At 39.8% G+C, this 24,604-nt stretch overlaps 1 protein-coding gene across 1 annotated transcript; it reads right to left on the minus strand.

The window, feature by feature from the left end:
* Window positions 1–5,291: 5,291 nt before the first annotated feature.
* Window positions 5,292–22,646, minus strand: LOC131245675 (uncharacterized). Its single transcript, XM_058245277.1, has 5 exons — window positions 22,458–22,646; window positions 10,532–10,674; window positions 10,167–10,296; window positions 8,647–8,838; window positions 5,292–5,702 (listed from the first exon to the last, which is right to left on the minus strand). The coding sequence occupies exons 1-5, from the start codon at window positions 22,614–22,616 to the stop codon at window positions 5,493–5,495; spliced, it is 834 nt and encodes a 277-aa protein (XP_058101260.1). The 5' UTR covers window positions 22,617–22,646; the 3' UTR covers window positions 5,292–5,492.
* Between the last annotated feature and the right edge of the window lie 1,958 nt (window positions 22,647–24,604).

A 24,604-nucleotide genomic window follows, 5' to 3' on the forward strand; every position in this document is an offset into this window, starting at 1 on the left:
GTTTTCAAACATGGCCTTGGGGAAAATATAGCAGCGCCTCAGTGACCTTATTGCAAGAGCTTCTATCTAATAGAAGATGGACTCCCCATAAAAGAGCCTCCACATCACTGAGGGGGCATTTGGATCTTAAGTTACTTGAGCTACTTATGCCTTAAGTAGTATATCTTAATTTTTTACTTATTAAACTGAAGTAATTAAGTAACTTAAAAAGAAAAGAAAAAAAAAAACTAATAATTTGATCATAAACCAAACTTATTTCAAATAAGCTGCTTATCTACTGCAGTAAGTAGAAAAATAACTTATTTGGTGGTATCCAAACGGACTCTACGAATCGCTCTAATAGTTACCTGTCGAAGCCTCATCAAATTCCATCTTCCGGATGGCCAAAGGAGCTGACCATCCATCCTCAATAGCAACTCAGGTTTGGAGGCATTGCCGAATATCTCCAATCCATGCACAAATAGGACACTTGAGCAATCTTTGGATTTGGGAGAAATGAGAGACCACTCAATGATACAACCTTTCATTTTATCCTGAAATTTGTCCAAAGAATCCTGTCAATCTCTAAAAATGCAATTATTTCCTTCTTTCCACATATCCTTGGTGTAAGTGGTCGTCACATGATTCTACTCTCTTCCTCGAATGGATTGCTGCCCAAACCGATAAACATCGCAATGAGTATTTACCTTGTTCCTCATAACCATTTTGGCACCTTGTATTTGAGTGTATTTGACAGAATTTGAGAGGATTTGAGGGCATTTTGTGCCCCCCTAAAAGAAATCCAAAGTTTAGTAACATAAAGTTGAAGGTAAACGAAATACACAATTTTGATGTATTTTGAAATCTCACAATTTTGTTATAATTTTAGTATAATTGGAGTGAAGTTCATTTTAAACTCTTTGGAGTTGAACATGTAACACTACACATAGTATGCTGATAATAACCCCAAACAATTCGACTATTGGCAAGGTCCGGCTCCATGGCTTAGTGGTAGACAAACTCTGTTTCAATACTAAGACTAGGGATTGAGTGCCCATGTGGTGTAGGTGGGTGTGTGAGTGGGTGTAACAAAAAATAAATCAATTATTGTATAAAAAAATCACACCAATAGAATGACCCAAATCGTCCAAATGTTAGCCATCTAAATGGTTGGTTTAAAAGTGTTGACCAGTCACTCATTTGTGATCCTTACGTTTGTGGCCCACTGTATATTTTTCAATGGGCTTATGACAACCATTTTGTCAAATATCACATAAAACACTAATTTGGGATATTAAAAATGATTTAGTTAATCAAATTAAGGTTCTATGAATATATTAAAGAATTCTTAGTGCATTCCAATTATAAGCATCTAAACACAAGTTTTGGATTTCAATGCTTTCTAATTACAAATTATCTGTAATGTCCTGAATTTTCACTGTTTTGGATTTTCAAAAATTTTTGAAAATTTTTCTATTAATTAACTTATAATATTACTTAATGACCATTAACACTCAATGCTAGTTTATACAGGGGTGGTACCAGTAAAGAACCGCACAAGTCCGATTAATCAACCGTAGGAAACTAACGAATCCGCCCGGATCTTGACTAATAGACTAAATCAACCTCGTTACTCCTTTAGCCCAAAACCGATGGTTTAGAGTAATCATGACCTAATCTCCACTTTCACTAGTTATAAATAGGCCACACTATGAACATAGTTAATCCAAACCCTAATCATTGCCCATGAGAAACTCACTACCAAATTCATTCCAGAAATGCCTCAATTCTCCGAACGAGCTCTAAACCGCTTGTTGGTGGGCCACTGGTTCCAAAACTATAGAATAATGTCCGTCTTACTAGGCTTAACGTCCATCGGGGGAGTCGGACCTGAGTACTGCCCAAAATTTCTCAACTTGAGCCGAAGAATGAGTGCATGAGAAATGCATATACCCTAAAGAAAGGAGCTAGAACTTAAGTGAATTGGGTCATCCAATCTTATGCAAAGTTGAGGATTTTGGACCGTCAGTTTATGACCAAACTTAACCCGTGGAGTAAGGATGTTTCGCTACTCATATCCGTATAGCCGCGGCCCCGATCAATTATCGGTGACCGTTGATCAGACTTTTAATCATATCTGTCGATCGATGCATCCAAATGGCAGATCGATCATATACATACGTAAATCATCATTAGGGCTAACTATCCCACAGTGTATATCGACTTATACACCCTATAGTGGCCTCTAGAGGATAAAAAATCCTCCCATAGGGTTAGTATAGTAAAAACCCAACACTTGGGGCCATTTGCACCGAATCTGGCATTATAAAAGGGGCTTCTTTGGGGCACCCCTCTCCCCATACGAATTTGCCCTATGAGGAAAGGGGGAAAAGGGAGAAGAGAAAGAGGAGAAAGAAGGAGAAAGAAGAAAGGAAGAAGAGAGGAAGGGAGAGTGAAGAAGAGGGAAGGTGGGCCATAGCTCTAGTGGGGCCCAAAGGAGACCGATTCTTGCAACTCCTCACCTCTTCTTCAACCAATCCATCATCCACAACCGGGAAGAACCCTCTCCGCCGATTGGGTAGGTAAATCCCTCATCCTTTTCTTGAAAACCCTTGTGTTGAGAAGGGATTGGCATGGAGTTCTAACATGCAAGTGCTTGCTTTAGGGATTCCGGCCGATCGACCCAAAATCCACGCTCCTAGGTCATTTTTCAAGTCTTCAACGATCCATAGGTGTGGACTATTATCCTTAGGTGGCCTAGCACCAACTATACTATGAGCCTAATGATTTTGATTGCTTGAATGACGTATTTGGAAATTCTAGAGAAAACCTAGGAATTGTATGTTTTGCTTAGAATTGCACGGAATGGTATGTTTTGTTTAGTACTCACATGATGTTGTTCTTACCTCTCACATGAATTGCTACATTGGTTGATTACATGTTCATGTCTTGTTGTTTTTCTCATAAGGTATTGCTTTATAACATGTACAATTCCTTAATTCTTGTGCTAATTGATTCCATGAAGTGTGGGAAGTGCTTAGCTTCGTCACTAACCCACACCACACACTTGCACCCTTAATTCACACCATGATTAGCTTTGCTTGGTAGAGAAATTCGAGATTCTATGTTGGAGAAAATGAGCGTATGTTTCTACTTGTATCGGATGATAATCCTGATTGTGGCATGTTATGAAATTACCCTCAACCCTTGGGTTGGTCAGGAAAATGAGGAGAGTGAAGGTGGCCCCATTGGTAGGGCTATCCTGAGGCTAAACCCATGGATTTGGGCGGGTGCGTGTGGGCAACAGTAGTTAGACTACATGGGTCGCTCGTACCCGATGTCGTCTGTCACGTGCTTGCCTGAACCCGTGCGGTCTAGCCCACTTACTGACCCACCTTGTTTGTTAACTTTGTCTGCTCACTTATGTATGGAATCTAGAACACCCTACAACCGTTGTAGCCCATCGATAACCAAATTGAAGCCGATCCACCGACTCGTGAGCCGGGCATGGTGGAATGGGACACTGTTTCCGAGCTGTCGGCCTACGCTGGGGTGACGAACCTCCTCGTAGTGACCGCGAGCGATCCCAGTTCTTAGCACTCCCCATGTGCTTGAAGTCGGGGATGGGGAACCCGACGGGATCAAGGATCGCGGTGCCCTGGCCTCGCGCATTGAAGGGCTTTAACATTGCAACTAGTTGAGGGCATTGATACGTAGGGTGTATCATTTTTCTCAACCTATTGGATAAATGGAATTAACTAAGAACTTGACTAACATTATCATTGCATCGCACTAGCTAGGTTGGCGACTCGGCAGTCGAGGTCACTCTGAGGGAGTGTTGGTCATACACGATCGTTAGATGGAGTCGCTCGAGGGAGTGTTGTGGCGAGAGCATGCATCATATCATCTATTATGCATATGCATTAATAAAATTAGTTAGGTATTTATGAATGATTGCTTTTCATTAAGTTCATAATGTAATTGATGTCTGTTACAACTTAAAATTAGTAGCACTCACTGAGTTGATCACTTACTCCAACTCTGGGACGGTGTTTTAAAACACCAATTAGACTCGCCCGTAGATGCAGGTGATGTAAAGTATGAGAAGCCCGGCGATGCGAGCCTCGAGGAGGAGGACGAGTTCTCCTACTTCCAGTTAATGAGTGGATCTTCATCGGCTTAGTAGATAGAACGTTGGATCGCTGAGTAGCAAACTCAGCTTTATTCTTTTGGACATATTATTCTTTTGTGATTTTGTTGGGCACGCCTGGTGCGACCCATGTATATTTTTGGACCTGTATATATATACTTGATCTCTTTCATTTCAGTAGACATGTGTGGTTGTGCTTCATGTTCCAGGAAATTCCAGGCTGCGTATTTAAACCTGATTAATCGTATTTTAATAAGAAAAATCGGTTATAAGTGATACCCGGGAACTCGGGAGTCGAGAGTATGCACGACCCCCGATTTCCAGGGCATTACATTATCAAACACAACTGAGAATACATAATCACCTTGATTCCAATGTAATGGTAATTTGGATTCCAATGCATTCCAAATACAAGCTCCCAAACATCCCTCAAGTAATCATCTGTTAGGATATTTTCTTGCACAGCCGACCACAACAATTCCACCACCATGGGCTGAGCCTTCGGTTGAACATCAGCACCTTTGTTAACTAGAAACCTTATAACATCGTGTAGAGCCTTGCCTGTACATCAGATTCGCCACCCACGGGTCCAACTCCATGGCTCAGTGGTAGATAGACTGTTTCAACACCGAGTTCAAGGGATCGAGTGCCCATGTCGTGTGGGTGTGTGCGTGTGAGCATGTGTGATGTGGGTGTGTTAAAAATATAAAATTTAAAAGAAGAAGAAGAAGCTTAGCCACCCATGAAAATGATGCTTTTCCAAACCAAACTTTCCAAACCAGATATACACCTTTCCAGGTCTATTGTGTGAATATCATGTTATCGGCAAATGGGATATGGAAAATTGACATCCTTGAGCAACCCACCTGAAATGAAAACCAATTGATCAGCTCCCAAGAACCACCTTCCAAAAGCCTTCTGCCACTGCTGAGAATAAAAAGGGCAATAGAGGATCCCATTGATTCATTTTTCTCAGAAGGACCAAAATATACCCCAAACAGGGTGTTGTTGTTGCCATTAACAACAACTGAGAATGACACAGTGAATACTTCTTACATGACTCTTATTTAATAGTAATAATCAATGGCATGATCATCATAACTAATGATACTGTGGGGTAGTGAGGAATTTTTTCTGCATGACAAAAACTGCAAATCCAAGCTAGAGATGCAAAGATTGCTTACCATCTAACACAAACATATACAACCATCAAATTCAAGTTTATCAATGTTGTTGAGTATTATGTTCAGCTCCCAATATCATAAAATCTTCACAGAAAGCCTACAAACCATAGAAAACTGTTCTTTTAACTGATCTTATCGCTGTGGAGGCTCTAGATACAATAAATGAAGGTTCAAGCGAGTCAAGTAGACAGGTAGCAACTCATCCAAGAGCTGAAGCGAGACCATGCCAAATCCACAGCTTCCTTGTCCTCGTCTTTCAGTCCCATTTCCCTCCTCCTCTTGAGGCCGTCAGTGGACATGTTCATAAATGCATGTCCAATGCCAGGATAAAGGTGTACCTCATACGGAACTCCCGAAGATTTCAGTTTTTCCTTCAGGGACTTGGCAGCCTGAAAAGATAATATAGAAATTGAATTTGTTTAAATCCCTAAAAACTGAAAACATAGGCTAATGCATGGCAATAAATATAGACATCAAAGATTTGCATAGTAAAAGGTTAGGAGGGCGCATGCTATTATAACATGGTAACAAACAAGAAAACACCATTTGCCGGCATTCAACCCACTACCACTTTGTGATTGCTACCTCACTGAGGAGGAATTGCATCCCATAAACCAGATGCAGCTGCAAGTAAACATCAGCATTCTTTTCGAAAAGCAACATTAACATGCATACAGACATGCCTATATAAGGGTGTGTTTGTATGCACCATCGAACTGATTGCTCTTATTAGTCTAATAAAGTGAAAACTTTGCTTGGAAACGATTTACAAGCCGGTCCCACACCCATGAAAAGGAGTAGCGTTAACGTCAGGTGGGCAACTAGTCATAGAACCGCAAAACAATAATGAGATTTCCTTAAAAAGCCCCCTACCCCAAATAGCCAGGACAAGGCAATGACAATGAGATGAAAGTGGGAACAACCAAATTGTAATTTCCTTGGGATTAATATTTTTGGGATTTGGCTCCAAACAGAAATTACTTTCAAGTTGCACCCAAAAGGAACCTAACTGCAATTTGAGGGATACTTCATCACAATGAATCTCACTAGCTTTTGTAATTTTCTCTTGATTAAACTCAAGGTTTGAAATCCAAATCTCTTGTTGTCATATTACTTGTTGTTTTGCCACATGCACCTGTAAAAGGGTAATTCATCTCCTTATTAGAATGAAACCCAACCCCAACCAAAAAAAATAATAATAATAATAAAATCCGATGATTTTATAGAAGAGATGGATCTGTGGAAGAAAATGCCAGACCATGTCTAATTGTCCATAGGGCATTTCATCGCACTGTACTAGGCAGAGATGAGGTACCAACAAAGTGCATATTTAGGGCATTTTATTAAGTTGATTAGTGTACCAATCTAGCAAGGATAATACAAGTGTTCTGTATTAGCGTATGATGATTGAGCTGTTTCAAACTGTTTGTGGAGACCCTTAGGCCTAAACATCAAAGACAGCAAACAATTATCAGATATGGGCTCTTTGTGGCATTAAGTTCAATGACTAGATCGATTCTCGAACACAAGACCTCCTGGCTCCCACTCTAATACCACTTTTGATGCAGGACAACTAACCACTTGCTCTAAAAGCCCAAACTGATAGAGCATGGCAAATCAATCTCTTCATCTCATAGCCCAGGTCAAGCCCTTGGTCAAACCCCCATCGTGGGCCCCACTGCACATGGGTCTTGCCTCACACGAGCCACCCGCCCGAGTGTGCCCCTGCTTCACACAGGCCACCCCACTCAAGCCTTAGAATTCCTTGAGCTACATGGATTCTACATCAATCTGTCTTTCATGAAAGACATGTTATGGCCGCACACAATAGTAGTACTTCAAGTCCTCTCTCCCCACATGCCAAGCTGGCATGTGCGCAACATCCAGTTCATTAATTCACTGGGGCCCACCCTATATATGCCCTGGCCCAGAAAGCAGGCTGCCCCAGTGTGGGCTGCAGACGTGAGAGAAATCTATCTACCATTTAAAACAAGTGCCAAATGGCTCACATCCAGCGTACAAGTGGCCAATTCTTATGACCACACCAGTCTGATTCGGGGCCAAGGAACATACATGTTGAGGTGGGCCCCACCATGTATGTGCCCAAATCAATTTACCGTTTAAAAAAATGACAAATGGTCCACATTCAGCATACAAGTGGCCCACTTTATGACCAAACCAGTCTAATTCTGGGCCAAGGAACATACATTTCGAGGCACATCTGCTGGGAGGACTGGCCTCCCTCCCTCCCTCTGTTTGAATGATAGATGACACTATCTCTGAGGCGCTTCAGACAGGCAACCTTTAACATTCCTCACATTAGGCATGATCCTACTTCCATGTTGGGATTGCATGTCACACTACAAAAGTAATTCCTCGATGGACAGCATAAAACTCCCAGATGTTCAGGTTTCCTACATAAGTGAATTTTATTAACAAAATTATTTAGTTATTATTAACGTATAAACCCTTATGGATTCTTTGAACCCTATGCAAGGCAATATATTTCTTTTGCCAGCTCATAGTTAATATGTCCATTTTACAATATTTTACATTCCCTGCAATAAGGTCACTAATAATCAATTCCAGTAAACACGCGTAACCACCAGTGGAATGATAGACCTGATCTGGTGCATCAAGTAGATTTGATTTTTGGTTTTTATTTTTTTCAATGTCTTCCGTCTCTTTGGAAAACAAGTGCACTGTATTGAACTACATAAGAAAAATAACGGATTACAAACATGAAATTAAGAGATCTGCTAGGCGCATGCACGCCAACCTGGCAAATCTGCAGAACATCCAGACATCAGATGGGCTATGCCATGTAGATGACCTGACCCAGAAATCAGGTTGGTCTAATCATCAGTGACCACCCATGGACACTGAAGGCTGAACATGGGCTGCTGGCAGCATTTTTAATCTGGAAAAATCAGCATTCAGGTGTGACCCACCTGATGAGTTGACTGGATTATTTTTTGGGCCAGGTCATCTAACAGGGTAAGGCCAACCTGATGCACGGATCTGATGTCCCACACACGTGGCAAGTAGGCAGTGTGGCCACATTTAAAGGTGCATGCAGGCATAGCAAAGGTATTAAATTAAACATTTGGAGCAGTGTTAGCATTGCCAAAAGGAGCAATTGGCAAAATATTCTTCCCTAGACACTGTCAGAATGAGCATCCAAGTTGGTTTAATTTCATGTGCATACTTCAATTCTAGGGTATCTTATAAACTCCAGGTCATCACAGAAATTGAATAATTCAAATGTACGAAAATTGAACAAAACATAACCTTTCTAATTTAAAACTGAAAAGCAGAACAAGATGATTATACCGTGACATCCGAAAAACCAACGAAGTTATCAATCTCCCCAAAATGAGCCTGCACGGGTGCCTTAACCTTCGAGGGGTCTGCAAGTTCTGATGAAGGAACTCCATAGAAGGCAACAACAGCATCAACTTGAGGGACCAAAACAGCACTAGCAATTGACAGAGCACCACCCATGCAAAATCCTGTCACGCCCACCTGACATGAAGGCTAGAAGGTTAAGCATAACAAGCACTTCAATAAATTCAGCTAAAATGAATCAATTAGTTAAAATGAATAAATAATAACTGCAAGTCTCTTCGGTGCTTAAGGAGTGGGATTAATGCAGGAGCATTTTCACACTGGGCTTGAGTGGGGTGGCCAATGGGATGCAGGGGCACACTCAGGGTGGGCGGCCCGTGGAACTCATGTGATTTGGGGCCCGTGTGAGGCGGAACTCATGTGATTTGGAGCCCACGAGGAGGGTTCAGCCAAGGACCTAACCCATGGATGTGGGGGCTGGGCTATGAGATAAATGAATTAATTTGCCATGCTCTATCAATTCGAGCTTTTAGAGCAAGTGGTTAATTGTTCTGCATTAAATTAGTATCGGAGCGGGAGATCTCGTGTTCGAGATTCTTCACCGGGGGTGATTAATGCAAGGGGGGCCTGGGCTATGAGATAAAGGAATTAATTCGTCATGCTCTCTCAGTTCGAGCTTTTAGAGCAAGTGGTTAATTGTCCTGCATCAGGGATCCTTGACCAAAGAACTGTTCTGTCATATTTTTAATTTTCTGTTCTGCTTCTCTGCTGTTTTTTGTTTTTCTGCTGGCTTAGCGCCTTTTTAATAAAGTTTATCCTCTAAAAAAACTGCAAAAATTTAAATTTGACATGCCGGAATTAATCTTTTCTAAGGGTCCTTGTTCCAATAACTGGGAATAAGTGGAGGAAAAGAAATGCAATGGCTATTCATGATACCAGTATTTTGAATCTAGCCTCCCTGAAAGTGTGTGCCAACCGGGCACATGTAAGAGATCCAAGCCGTTCATCGGGTGGCTCCACTATGTACCTTATGATGGTCTAAAAATCAGGCCTATCCAGTCATCAGGTGAGCTGCTTGCATCTCATGGTAGATGGACCATGCCTCTAAAAATATCCCAGACTGGGAGATCCTAACCAACAATCTCTGGACTTTCTTCGCTTGTATGTGGATCATTGCAGTATTTCTATTCTTAACCATCTATTTGAAGGTTACAAATAGAAAGGTCTTGATTATGTCACTGAGGAGATGATGGGGCATGATCCATCTATCTACATTAAGTTGTAATAGGCCAGTGGTCTAGATATCTGATGGGGCTTTTCTTCATACCTGTGTAATACTACGTAATCCCTCAATTGGATAAAATGGTAAATGATAATACTGGTAAAGGATAAACTGGCATTTTCTTGCGAACTACTACTTCAAGAATTGCTTCTTCAAACACTACAAATAACAAAACTCAGCCATGTACAATCAGATAAATAGAAAATAATGGTAACCAATACACCTTCTTTGAACCATTTTCCTTGAGCCAGTTGACAGAAGCACCTATATCCTTAACGGCGCCTGGCCAATCAAGACCTTCCATCAAATGTTGTGCTTCAGCAACATCTAAACCAACTTTTCCACGATACAAACTGGAAAAAATACAAACAAAACGATAAGAAAAATGTACAAGCCAAATCGTTATAAATACAAAAACATTTTCAATGCTGGGAAGTGCAAAGCATAGGGAAGATCTTAGAACCTCCAGCACCACACCCTGTTTTGGTAAATATGACGCCGAATTTGTGAAGAAATGGATAACGCAGAACCTATAATCTAGAACATAAAAGAATACCATGAATATTTAGAAAAGCATACGAGTCTTACTCTGGGATGAGTGCTTTATATCCAGGATTGAGTTTGGAAATGTGTAAAGCGTGGTTCTTGACCTCAAAATCAACCCCCCACCACTCCTGCAAGACCACTATCCCAGGAGCATCTTCTTTTCCAACAACATATGCATCAAAGGTCTGAAGGTGAGCAAGACAAATCACAAGGTAAAGTTCATGATCGGAAACCAAAGCAAATGCAGGATTTACTTTCAGTATTTGAAGTAAACAAGTGCATTGCAAGCTTTGACACAAGGAAATACTGCGTTCGATTAAGCATATGCTTGGCCCAGCCAACTGTACAGGTGGGCCTACCTTTTGTCTATTGAAATTCATTCACATAGTAATTCCAGTGGCATATGGGAGATACCTGAAAATCTTCTTTTATGTGTCACCTAATCATCCGATTGCTTGCCATGGATTATTATCCATTTCCATCAGATGGCTAGGGAACATTTTGAAACCTGGTACAAACCTACTCGCAAATTGTCCAACTGCAGGTCCACTTGATCTGGCTGATGACATCTAGAAGTATATAGAATGGTAATTAATCATACAACAAAAGCATCATTTAAAGTAGTAAAAATCCTGATTTCCTAAGCAGGAGTTCACTAATTCAACTCTACCCAACTCTAGTGATCTTTTTTTTTTTCTTTTTCTTTTTTCTTTATTCTGAAAGGCAAACTCAGCTACTTTTTCTTCTTCTTCATCATCTAAGCCTTATCCCAACTAATTGGGGTTGGCTGCAAGAACCATGTTCTGCCATTTGCAACTCATTTGTATCTCTTGTTCCACCATTTCACTCTATAAAGGACCATATCTGCAATTAAACCATCATCAAGTCTTTTCTTAGTACCTCTACCTCATGTCCTTTTGGGCCTTCCCTTTTCCCTTTTAGAGCCTTCAACTTGAACCAACTTACTCCTAACGGATGCAGTGATTAGTCTCTAATGCAGATGGCCAAACCATCTAAGTCCACTCTCTCATCTTGTTGCCTAGTGGTGCTATTCTTAAATTCCCTCAGATGCATTCATTTCTATTCCTATCCTTTTTCATCTTGCCACTCATCAATCTCAACATCGACATTTCAGCTTACCCTAATTCTATGAAAATGTTGCTCCTTGACTGCCCAACATTCTGCAAGATAAAGTCTTATGGTTATCTTATAAAATCTCCCCTTTAGTTCGATGGTATGCAACGATCACATAAAATTCTAAAGGCATATCTCAACTTCATCCATCTACTCTAAATCTATGAAAAACATCCACTTACACTAAATCTGTGAGAAACATCCTTCTCAGTCTCCCTGCTCTCATGATTTATCAACTAAAGATATTGAAAATGGTCACTTCGGGTACTTCTTGATCAACAATTTTAACATTTACAGTTTCCACGCCTATTTTTACTAAAATTACATTCCATGTGCTTCTTCTTTTTTCTTTTTCTTGAGAGATACATGTGCTATTTTTTTACTTTGGCTGATTTATAAACATTTAGATTTTAAAACCCCTCTCCATAGCTTTGAGGAGATCTGACCACCAGTCAAAGTATACCAAAGGAGGAGGAGAGCTCCCATTTCTTTATAGCTAGGTGATGCATATATGGGGCCCCATGGACCCAATTCGAGTGCCTAGTCCGTTGAAAACCCCACATGCATGATTATGCATCTTTGAAGGCCCCACACTGGGAAGATGCATGTGGGCTACTTAGTTGAACCATTCCAACTACTGGATCATCGTCATTGGATATCTTGATCGTGGGCCATGAAATAGTTTAGCTTATTCAGTTGTTTATATATTTGTTATTTCTTAATTAGCTTATATTTTTGTTGAGTTTAGGGAGTTAGAAACAAATTTTATTTTATTAAGCGTCTTTATATGAAACTTTTTATCTGAGAGCGTCTTTTTGTAAAAAATCTTTCATAAGACTATATAAGGGTTGGATGTCCCCACCCTAGCCGTATTGCATATGAAATTTAAAATAATAATAATAATAATAATAATAAATCCCTTTCTCTTTGCTTTGTGATGAAGTAAAACCCCTTATGATTGGAGCGATTTGGTGTGATGCCATGAAGTAATTCCTAGTTATCATTCTCTTGCATTCTCTTCTATCAAAAAGTATTTCTTATCATTTCTCTTTTTCTTTCTTTCTAGCTTTCTTCTATTCTTTCCCCATCAACAAACAATCTCCACATCTATCCTTATTCTTCTTTCTCCTAACCCATACACCCACAACCTAACCCATCCCACCTCACCTGACCGTACAACCATACGGCCATACCAGGTTGTACCCACATGTCCGTACAACCGTAAGGACATACTTGTAGGGTTGTCCGTATGGTCAACCTCCGCTTTCCTTTCATCCTTTGTTTACTCTATTCAAACCGTAATCCCTAAATTCCTAAAACCCTAACCCTAAATCCCTAAAACCTCAAATCCTAATTCCCAAATCCAAAATCCTCGAACGCTATATTCCCAAAATCTAAAAATCTGAACCTATTTTCCAATTCCTTAAACCTCTAAATCAGCCCTAGCCTATCAACCCTAACAAAGACAAGTACTTCCTTTAAATGATGATTAGTACCTATGCTAGATGGAAGTCCAACCTTCCATAGGTCTTATCTAATAATGTTTTATAACATCTAACTGTTGGGTTGTGATTTAGTCTTGAATTGAAACATAGTTAAATGCTTGAATTCATTAAGCTTGTGATTGATTAGCATTATTTTGTGCTTTAAATTATTCTAGTTAATCCGTTGATGATCTTATTGCATCATTCTAGGCTAGGTCATCCATCCTACATCAATTGCATTGACCCCTTTAGATCTCATCATGTTAATGCCTTTTTAACTCATCTATGGCTAATTCAAAAACATACAGGCTCAACATCGAACCCTAGTGCAAGCCTATAATAGTAGCCCAACCAATTATCCTACCGAATTTGGGTCCAAACTGACCCAGTTTTAAAACATTGGGCTAATCATCTGATTGGGAGATGTTCTTGAATGGCCTATCCTAGATATATCCCTTGGCTACTACATTGGAACAACTACATATCCAAATACCAAATGCATGATGGGAACATCACGCGCACATGCGCACGCACGCCGCCCCTTATGCACGTACGCCAGAAGAAGGAGGACTCCACCGTCGATCTGAATCGATGACAACATTCGGGGAGGGCCTCCTAGTTAGGAGACGAAGTTTTGATTCAAAAGAGTGGGCCCAACAGTAAAGAAAAGCCCACCATGGGATCTCATGATCGTGGCCCACTAGTCAGATTGATTTCATATTTTAGGTTTTGCTTATTAATGTTATTTAGAACATCATGGACACTTTAGATTTCTTTGATTAGTTTTTATTTTGGTTTACTTCATCGCCAAGTCATAGGTTGCGCATATGGCGCGAGTTTTGGGGTATAAAGTTTTCTTATAAATAGGCACCCCTTGTAGCTTTTTTTCATTCATTAAAGATTAATAAAAATTCTGCATTTTCCTACTCTCTGAGTTGTAAAGCCTAATTGGGTGCGAAGCCCTCCCTTCATCGAAGGGTTAATTACCGTGGTGCAAAACCACGTCTATCCCGATTCGCCCTCATCCATCCTCATCTCTACTACCCATCTTCTACCATCCCTTCTTCTCATCTCACCCCATCATCTACACTTCGAATCAATCATTTATTGTAGCAATTCTCCTCCCCACAGCAAAATTTCAGAATCTGGCCCTACAGGAGGGCTGAAACTTCGGCAGACCACCACGCACAAACCGTACATCGGATTGAGCTGAGATTTGGGGATTTTGGATTCCATCCCTAGCCGACCAGGGCCAAGGTGGCCTTTTTCTAAATAGTGGGCCCCACACACGTGCGGCCGGGATCATATGCACGTGCGTCTGGGCTATTGTTGTTGTCCATGCGTGCGGTACTTCTCTGGTTCGTCTCTCTCCTCTCTTTCACTCTGCTTTCACCCAAAATCCCTAAACCTAACCCTAAATTACTCAAATCTCCAATTTTATGCCCCTTTTCTTACCCTAGGGTTCTCCGAATTGGAATTTCTAAATCCCTTGGATTAGGGACTGATTACTATGCATGTGTGGATGATTATTTCTTATCTTTGAGTATCGTTTGGTTCATAATTTTTATTGATCCAGCCCTATCATGCGTAGGCCTGGACCCGCATAGATTCCCCTTAATTGAATGTTTGGACTTTCATGTGGGATATGGAATTTGTGTAATTGTTTTTGAACTAACATGATCTTAAGCCTGAAATCTCGCATATCATATTTAATTTTCATGTCCTGCATCAAATTTGATATCGAAGCTTAGTGTTCTTATAAGGGAATGCATTACATGTTTAGGGTTAGTTGTTTATGTCTATTACGCATCAATTCTCATCATATATGGTTGTTTAGAAGTCCATAAACCTTGACATAAGCTGCTGAAATTTTCTGTTATCCCCTTATTTGAATTATTTTAGAAATTAACTTAGCTTTTTATTTCTAGGTTTAGATACTTTCTTAATCTGTTTTTAGAAACTAATTTCCTTTCCTTTTTTCTTTTTTAGAAACTAGTTTACTTTCCCTTTTCTTTTTAGAAACTTACTTTCTATTCTTAGAAGCTTTCCTTTTTCTTTTTTTAGAAACTTTCCTAATTTGTTTTTTTAGAAACTTTCCTAATTTGTCTTTTTAGAAACTTTCCTAATTTGTTCTTCGAAACTTTCCTTTTTTTTCGTTTTTAGAAACTAGGTTGCTTTCTTAGAAACTTTCCTAATTTGTTTTTTTTTTTTTAGAAACTTTCCTTTTTTCGTTTTTAGAAAATAGGTTGCTTTTTTAGAAACTTTCCTAATTTGTTTTCAAAAACTTTCCTTTTTTGTTTTTAAAAACTAGGTTGAACCCTAAAAAAAAAACCCTTATATTTTGACAACTCTATTGCTGAATTTTGGTTTACACCCTATACTAAACATGGAACAACTACTAGAGTCACTAAACAAGTTATCCCAGCAGATCGAGTCTTTGGATAAGCGCTTATAAATGTACCAATGCTTTGAACAGCTTGATGTGCGCATTACTCAACTAAAGACCATCGCCAAGACAAACTCCACCATTAGGATAGATGTCCAATCTCAAGCAAGTGGCCTGTAGGATAGACCAATAAATGGAATTTGTCAAGGAATCAATTATGGGCGTGCACCCACCCCATGAGAGACATCAAGACCACTATTTTGAAGGGTAAAACATGTGCGGCCTTGTGGCTGGAGAAAATACACTAGAAGCTAGTGTAGAGTTACCCACTAAGGTCATTCCGGTAATGGATGAGTTACGTGATGTCTTTCCTGATGATCTACCGGATGAGTCTCCTCCTAAGATGGATATAAAGCACACCAGAACATGGAACACCGTAATACCTACAGCCGAGTTTGCGTTTAATAGTTCTGTCGATATATTCACAGGTCTCAATCCTTATGAAGTCGTTACTGCTTATAAACCTTGGAAACCTATTGATCTCATCCCCATGTCACTGTCCCATAGGGCATCAGAGCCTGCAGAGTCTTTTGCGCTTCACATTCATTCATGGCATCAAGAAATCAGCCAGAAGATCATAACTAGTAATGAACATTGCAAATTTTCTGCAAATCAGCATAAACGTTTCAAAGAATTCAATATTGAGGACTCTGTGATAGTCCGCATCAGGCCCGAGCGGTACCCTCCAAGGGTCGTTCGTAAGTTACAATTGTGTAACGCTGGACCCTTCAAAATTATAAAAGGAAACGATCTCGATGTGTATGAGGTAGATCTTACACCTTTCATGGGAATTAGTTACACATTCGATGTGGAGGATCTAGTTACTTTTCAGGGGACCACTGATACTTTGTTCGACCCTTCGCCCACCCATCCTGATTCTTCAGATCTATCCCTTGATCCATGGCCCCCTCCCGACCCATTTTTCTAACCTCTACCTCTCATATTTACCCTTCCCAACCCATTTTTCCAGCTTCTACATCCCATACCTACCCGTCCCGACCCATTTTCCCAGCATCTACCTCACATACTTACTCTTCCTGACCTTTCTTCCCAGCCTCTGCCTCTCATACCTAACTTTCACACACTCAGAGAGGAAATAGAGGATATCCTGAACTATCAGATAGTTTCAACATCGGACGGCGGGTCTCAGAAGTACCTGGTTAAATGGAAGTCACGCCCAGCTTCAAACAGCACGTGGCTCACTGAGGAGCTTCAGAGACTTGATCCTAACATCCTAAAGCGGTTCAGGAGTTTTATTTCGTCAGTGGCGAAATCTTCGTAGCCGGGGAGAATTGATGGGGACATCATGCTCACACGCGCACGCACGCCGCCCCTTAACGCACGTACACTATAAGGAGGACCCCACCATCGATCTGGATCTATAACGACGTCCGAGGAGGGCCTCCTAGTTAGGAGATGAAGTTTTGATTCAAAAGAGCGGGCCTAAAAGTCAAGAAAAGCCTACCATGGGATCTCATGATCGTGGCCTACTAGTTAGATTGATTTCGTATTTTAGGTTTTACTTATTAATGTTATTTAGAACATCATGGATGCTTTAGATTTCTTTAATTAGTTTTTATTTTGGTTTACTTTATCACCAAGTAATAGGTTGCGCACATGGCGCGAGTTTTGGGGTATAAGGTTTTCCTATAAATATGCACCCCCTTGTAGCTTTTTTTCATTCATTGAATATTAATAAAAATTCTGCGTTTTCCTACTCTCTGAGTTGTGAAGCCTAATTGCGTGCGAAGCCCTCCCTTCATCGAAGGGTTAATTACCGTGGTGCAAAACCACGTCTATCCCGATTCGCCCTCATCCATCGTCATCTCTACTACCCATCTTCTACCATCCTTCTTCTCATCTCACCCCATCATCTACACTTCGAATCAATCATTTATTTCAGCAATTCTCCTCCCCACAGCAGAATTTTAGAATTTGGCTTTACAGGGAGGCTGAAACTTCGGCTAAGCACCACGCACAAACCGTAGATCGAATTGAGTTGAGATTTGGGGGTTTTGGAGTTCACCCTTGGCCGACCAGGGCCAAAGTGGCCTTTTTCTAAATAGTAGGCCCCACACACGTGCGGCCGGGATCACATGCACGTGCGTCTGGGCCATTGTTGTTGTCTACGCATGCAGTACTTCTCTGGTTCGTCTCTCTCCTCTCTTTCACTCCGCTTTCACCCAAAATCCCTAAACCTAACCTTAAATTACTCAAATCTCCAATTTTATGTCTCTTTTCTTACCCTAAGGTTCCCCAAATTGGAATTTTTAAATCCCTTGGATTAGGGACTGATTACTATGCATGTGTGGATGATTATTTCTTATCTTTGAGTATCGTTTGGTTCATAATTTTTATTGATCCAGCCCTATCATGTGTAGGCCGAATGTTTGGACTTTCATGTGGGATATGGAATTTGTGTAATTGTTTCTAAACTAATGTGATCTTAAGCCTGAAATCTCGCATATCATATTTAATTTTCATGTCCTGCATCAACGCAACGCTTTCACATCATAGATTTAAACCCAGTGATTAACTCAAAACTTGACTCAACAAGAAATTGAACCGAGTCAATGTGAAAGATGTTAATGAGCTTGATTTAGTTCAAACTCGGCGTGACTAATCAAGTTCCCGCCTACTGGGTTGACTCAAAACAACTTGTCATGAATCCAACAGAGTCACTTACTAAGTTAACTCGTTTTTTAAACAAAAAGATGCAAGGTTTTTCTGGGATTCAAACTCATGGCCAAAAACAAAGGCAACAACAGCGTCTATCGAAAGGCACATGCTGGTTTTGTTATTTACCTCGTCTTCTTTTATACTAGTACTTTATAAGTATCTATTGTAACTTGTAAGTGCAATGTTATTACCAATGTAATTATTAAATATCAAGTTGAGTCAAACCAAGTCTTACAGTCAATCTGGCCCCGCAGCATATTAAGTCGAGTTTGAGTTTTAAAACATTTTTCACATGCATGTGGAGTGTACAATACCACTAAAGCCATTCCCTGATCCGATGAACAACCTCCTAGCAACCCAAAACCCACAAAATACAACAAACTGTACCTCCTATTACAAAAAATTTTAAAAATAAAAAAATAAAAATCATGCTTATAAATAAAGAATCCAATCCACAGAACTGCATGCATAACCACACCAATCGACAAGGACCAGTAGCCACCATCGAGAAGAATCGCCTACGTGTGAAAGTCTACAAGAGTAGAATTCCCATTCCCATGTTTACCACACATACACAAGATCCAAGACATTCATCAAGTGGACCCTACCATGTGCGTTTCATGGCCCAAAAATCTAGTTGGTCCGACAAAAAAAAGGACCAACGGTACAAAGCCAATTTACCCGTGTAGCCCACCTAACAACTGGACCATTTTGATTTTTTAGCCACAACATATATTAGGAAATAACTAGACCAGTCTTATGCATCCTCTCCCATCATCCCTATGCCAATCCCTAAACCACATCATGATGATCACCTAACCACCCAAAAACTTGGCATCCACAACTCACTTCTCCTACACTATCTAATGCCTCGCCACCACTGGGGCCCTATCATTCCCATCGAACCATCTCTTGGACTACCCACCTCAAAGACTATGTTTGTCCCACTTTTCCAAACACATCATCTGCTACTTCACCACCTTCACAGCCCTCTGCAGGTAGCCAGGTACTCTATATCCCTTATCTAATTTTTCTTTCACACATCTGGTTTTCCACTGACCATCTCACCTACGCTATGCCATCTCTTCTCATGATGAGCCAACATCTTTTTCTCAAGCTGTTAAACATTCCCATTGACATGAAGCAATGACAGCACAAATCCAAGCATTCAATCATAACCACACCTTGACCTTACAACACCTACAACCAGAATATAATATAATATATATATATATATATGACTGTAAATAGTTGTACAAAGTTAAACGCCATGTTGATGGTACTGCCGAACACTGATGGTGAAAGGATATAATCAAATTGAGAGGTTAGATTAAAATGAGATGTTTACACCAATTGCCAAACTTGTTATTGTACGTTCTCTCTTGGCTATAGCTATTATTCATCATTGAACCATCCGTCAACTAGATGTCAACCAATGTTTTAAATAGCGAATAGCGTATAGTTCACCCCTTTGAAGCATGAGGCACGCTAACATAAGCTACGCACTATTCCTAGATTTTTAATCTAGGTTGTGCTTGGTTGCACCAATTCATGATATTTTGCATCATATTAGACTGATTTATAATGAAATTTAACAAAATTTCATGATAATTGGTGCAACCGTATCGATAACGGTGGGCACCATTATGCCCACGGTTACCGCAATGGTACACCTTGGACCTTCATGAAGAAGCTTATATGACAATTTCCCCTAGTTTTGCAAAATGGGATGAGCAACGTATTTGCCGCCTTAACAAGTCCTCCATAGCCTCAAACAAGCATCAAGAAACTGGTTTACCAAGTTTTCTTTTGCACTCAAAGAAGTTGGCGCTCACTAATCCGTAGCATATTATTCCCTTTTCACTCATTCCAAGGGAACTACCTTCTTTGTGGTTTTTATTTATGTTGATGATATTATTCTGACAGAGAATGATCCATCTATCATTACTACCTTAAAGAAATTTCTTTATTCTAAGCTTCACATTAAAAATCTCAGGTCCCTAAAATACTTCTTAGATGTTGCGGGAATTTTCTTAATTCAACAAAAAAAATGCCCTTGGCATTTTCAAGGACAATGATCGTGTAGGAGGTCGACCTATTGCTTTTCCTATGGAACAAAATTGCATTTGATTGATGAACAAAGTGCTCTTCTTCCAGATACCACTATGTATCAACGGCTTGTTGGACGTTTCATATATTTAACCATCACTAAACCAGACATTGCTTATTCGATCAATATTCTAGGTTAGTTCATGCACGAGCCTTGCCAAACTCATTATGATGTTGCCATTTGAGTGTTAAGATATCTCAAGTCCTCCTCTGACAAGGGCATTTTTTATTTTTTATTTTTTGTCCTCCAATAGTTGTCTTCAAATCTCATCTTATTGCAACTCCAATTGGGCCAATTGTTCCAAGACAAGGCGATCTACTACGGTTATATGACCATACTTGGCGAAAGCCCTCTCTATTAGAGAAGAAAAACAAAAACAAAAACAAAAACAAAAAACAAAAATAAAGTACCATTTCACTATCATTTACTCAGTCTGAATACCATGCTATGGCCAAAAGAACCTGTGAACTTGTTTGGCTAAAAGCTCTTTTTCGATATTTAGGAGTCCAACATTCCCAACCCATGGGACTTTATTCTAACAATCTACTCTTTAGATTGTCAACAATCTAGTTTTCCATGAACGTTCCAAACATATAAAAATTGATTGTCACATTATTTAGGAAAAAATTATTGTTTGGCAATCTCACCACCTCTTAGGTGCCTGCTCAACATCAACTCGCAAACATTTTCACAAAGGCACTTGATCAAAATCATTTTCATCTTATTCTTGGCAAGTTGGATGTTACCGATCTCCATGCACCAACTTAGGGTGCAACATTAGGAAACTCGACTTGCATTCTATAATTTTTCTTTATTTGTTTGATTTGTTTAGAGGTCATTTGGATGCCTATAAGGGCTAGTTGTAAATGATTTTCGGGGAAATCATTTACAGCTTTTACCCCCTTTTGATTTCCCAGCAAAAAGCTGGGATTTCATTTACAGCTTTTACCTCCTTTTGAATACCCAATTACAGGATATAAACAATTTACAAGATATCCAAGCACAGACAATCATTTACAGCTTAAAGCCAAACAGGACAGGCTTTAAGGGCCTGTTTGATTTTTCAATTCACAAGGAAATACCGTGAAAATATGTAATAATTATTTCTCCTGTATTTACCTCACTTTTGCCAATGTTTGATTTGACGACATGCAATTTTGACAAAAAAATCGATAAAACCACAACATATTTGTGGGTCCCACCGTAATGCGTATCGCTTATCCACACCGTTAATCTATTATGCCTGATAAATTTATGGCATGAGCCAAAAAACGAGGGATATCGAAAGCTGAAGTGTACCATGCCACTAGAAAAAGGGAATCAAATACTTACCATTAAAAACCTCTCAGGCCCACTGTTTCTTTTGGTGTGGGCCATTTGAGTGTTCAACCTGCCTCATTTTTCGGCTCATGCCTTAAAATATTGTGTTAAACCGACTGGACGGAATGGATTTATCATATACATTACCTTGGGATCCAAAAATTTTAAATAACTCTTTTAAACCGGTTTCCGAGGTAAAAAGTATGGTGGATTTTCAGATGATTTTCAAACGGGTGAAATGGTAATAATTATTCATTTCATGGGTATTTACACAGCCACTGAAAATCAAACACGCCCTAAATGATTTTCTTCTGGAAATCATTTACAACCTAAACCATTTACAGGCACCCAAACAACCCCTTACAGGTTTGATTAGGTTTTAGAGATTTTGATACTCTCCATCCTATATAAACACACTGTATTGTAATGAAATATACACAGAGAAATTAAGTAATCATCTTCTCCATTCGTTTCCCATTTTCGATTTTTTTTTTTTTTTTTTTCACCACATATAAAGAGGGGACCGCCGGATGAACGGTCCCCAAGATACCGCACAAATGCCGGCATGCAAGGCAAGATTAGGATCAGAATTCCTATCTCAGAATCATTGTCCGACAGTCGGATCGAAGTCATAAAAATGGGAAATTGGCTGTTTGAATTGTCAAGCTACAAAAATAATCGAGATGGAATTCCAATTTCAGTAAATTACAGAAATGCCACGCAGATTTGTAGATTGTGTATGATTCTTCAGATTTCTTTTACTAAAAGGGATGATGATGGAATGCAGGAACTCACGGTATCGTCTCTGTGGATCTGGACTTTCTTGAATTGGGAAGACGCAGAATCAGCCATGGAACGAACGGTGGAGATCGTCCGATGACGAGCAGAGACTGCAGATAGGAACGGGCGTGGGCGGACGAATGCAAGGGTTTTAGCTGCTACCAGTAATCCCATCGTATCCCCTATAGTCTATATATAATATAAATGGATCCTTTGGCCTATCTCAGTCATATGGCACTCAAACGATGGGGAAAGCAGTTGGCGAGTCACGTGCCAACTATCCCCACCGGTTACATGATTTTGTACAGGGAAGCGGATTGCGTGGTGTGCCACACACCACTGACCTCCGTGGTGGGTTGACGTCACCGAATTCTGTGGGCCCACCATGACGTATGTGCTATATCCAAATGGTCCGTCCATTTGGCGAGATAATTTTAGGGCGTGAGCCCAAAAATATAAAATGAACCCTATGCAAAACTCCAAGTGGACCACGCTGGAGAAAGACCGTCATTGAAACCTTCCTAAGGCGTACCATGATGTTTATTTGCCATCCAAACCATGTATAAGGTTACAAAGAGATGAAAGATGGGAAAACACAAATATCAGCTTTATCCAAAACTCCTGGGCCCTAAGAGCTTTTCAATGATAGGTATTCAATCCCTGTACCTTTTTGTGGCATGGTCTACTTAGAACATGTGATCTGCTTCATTTATGAAATCATGCTCTAAAATGAGCTTGCAAAATGGATGGATGAAATGGGTATAACACATACATCATTGTAGGCTCCATGGAACTTGGTAACATCAACTCATTACCAATGCCATGTGTGTGACACAAAACCCAATCCACTACTTGCCTTATGGGCGGGAGCACACCTGGACGAGTGGATTTATTCTGGCACACACGAGCTAGGTTGCTGGTTGCTTTAGGACTCTTCATGATTGGTTAAAAGTATAGGAAAGGAAATTATATTTCTCTAAAAACTTTAATATTTTAGAACCGCGGGTAAAAGAATTCAATAAAAAGTTTTAAAAATAAGGACCTATTTTTAAATTTATTGTTAAATAATATTTAAAGAAAAAGTTTTTTTTTTTTCTTTAGATATTCAGTAACATATGTCAAAATAATAAATGTAATATATGCGGGATGCTCGAAGATGAATAGTATACATGTGAGAATCACAGCATATACGTGAGCGCTTGAAGTTGATTGTAGCACATGTAGTACATATAAGGTGCTTAAATTAAGGTGGACTAATATATATGATTCAAGACATGTATAAGTACATTTGGCTAATGTAGACACTTGAAGCAAGACCACAAAACTTATGCACGTTGACAGCATCGGCACACGGTGTACTTTGAACGATTGAATGTGAATGATGACACATGTGGCACATTAGTGCATGCAGGGTACTTTATACATGTGGCACATGAGAAGAATGATGGTGGTACATATGACACATTAGCACATGTGGAGCACAAAAGAAGATAGTGCAATATCAGCACGTGGGACACATTACACATGTTGGGTGTGAGAGAAGATTGATAGTAGCATGTTGGTGCATGTGGTAGAGTGGCTAACAAAAGATGGAAAGTGGCTCACATGGTGCATTGACACATGTGAAGCGATTAAAGATAGATGATGACGCATTTAACTCTGATGATTCATTTTCATTTCATTATGAGAAAATGTTTCTCCCATATATTTTGTCTATGTGCTTCGTTGACAATGTAAAGTTTTGCAAGCCCTACTATAATGTATGTGTTATATCCACACTATCCATACATTTATATGATCATTTTAAGTTATAGGCCTAGAAATGATGCATATCAAACCATGTCACATAAAGCAAAGCAGTGGGGATAATGATGCCAACCTTTGAAACCTTCTTAGGGCCCACCATAATGTTTATTTGTCATCCAACCTGTTCAAAAGGTCACACTCACATGAAGGGGAAACACAAATATCATCCCCCAAGAAGTTTTCAATGGTACACGTTTAATCATCACTGCTTATTGTGGTGTGGTTCACTTGAGCTTTGGATCTACCTCATTTTCGTGCTCATACCCTAAATGACTCACAAAATGTATAGACAGTGTGGATGTGCCACATATATCATGGCAGGACCCATAGAACTTTGCCATGTCAAGACACCACCA

The sequence above is a fragment of the Magnolia sinica genome, chromosome 5 (assembly GCF_029962835.1).
Source record: "Magnolia sinica isolate HGM2019 chromosome 5, MsV1, whole genome shotgun sequence".
In the NCBI taxonomy this organism is placed as follows: Eukaryota; Viridiplantae; Streptophyta; class Magnoliopsida; order Magnoliales; family Magnoliaceae; genus Magnolia; species Magnolia sinica.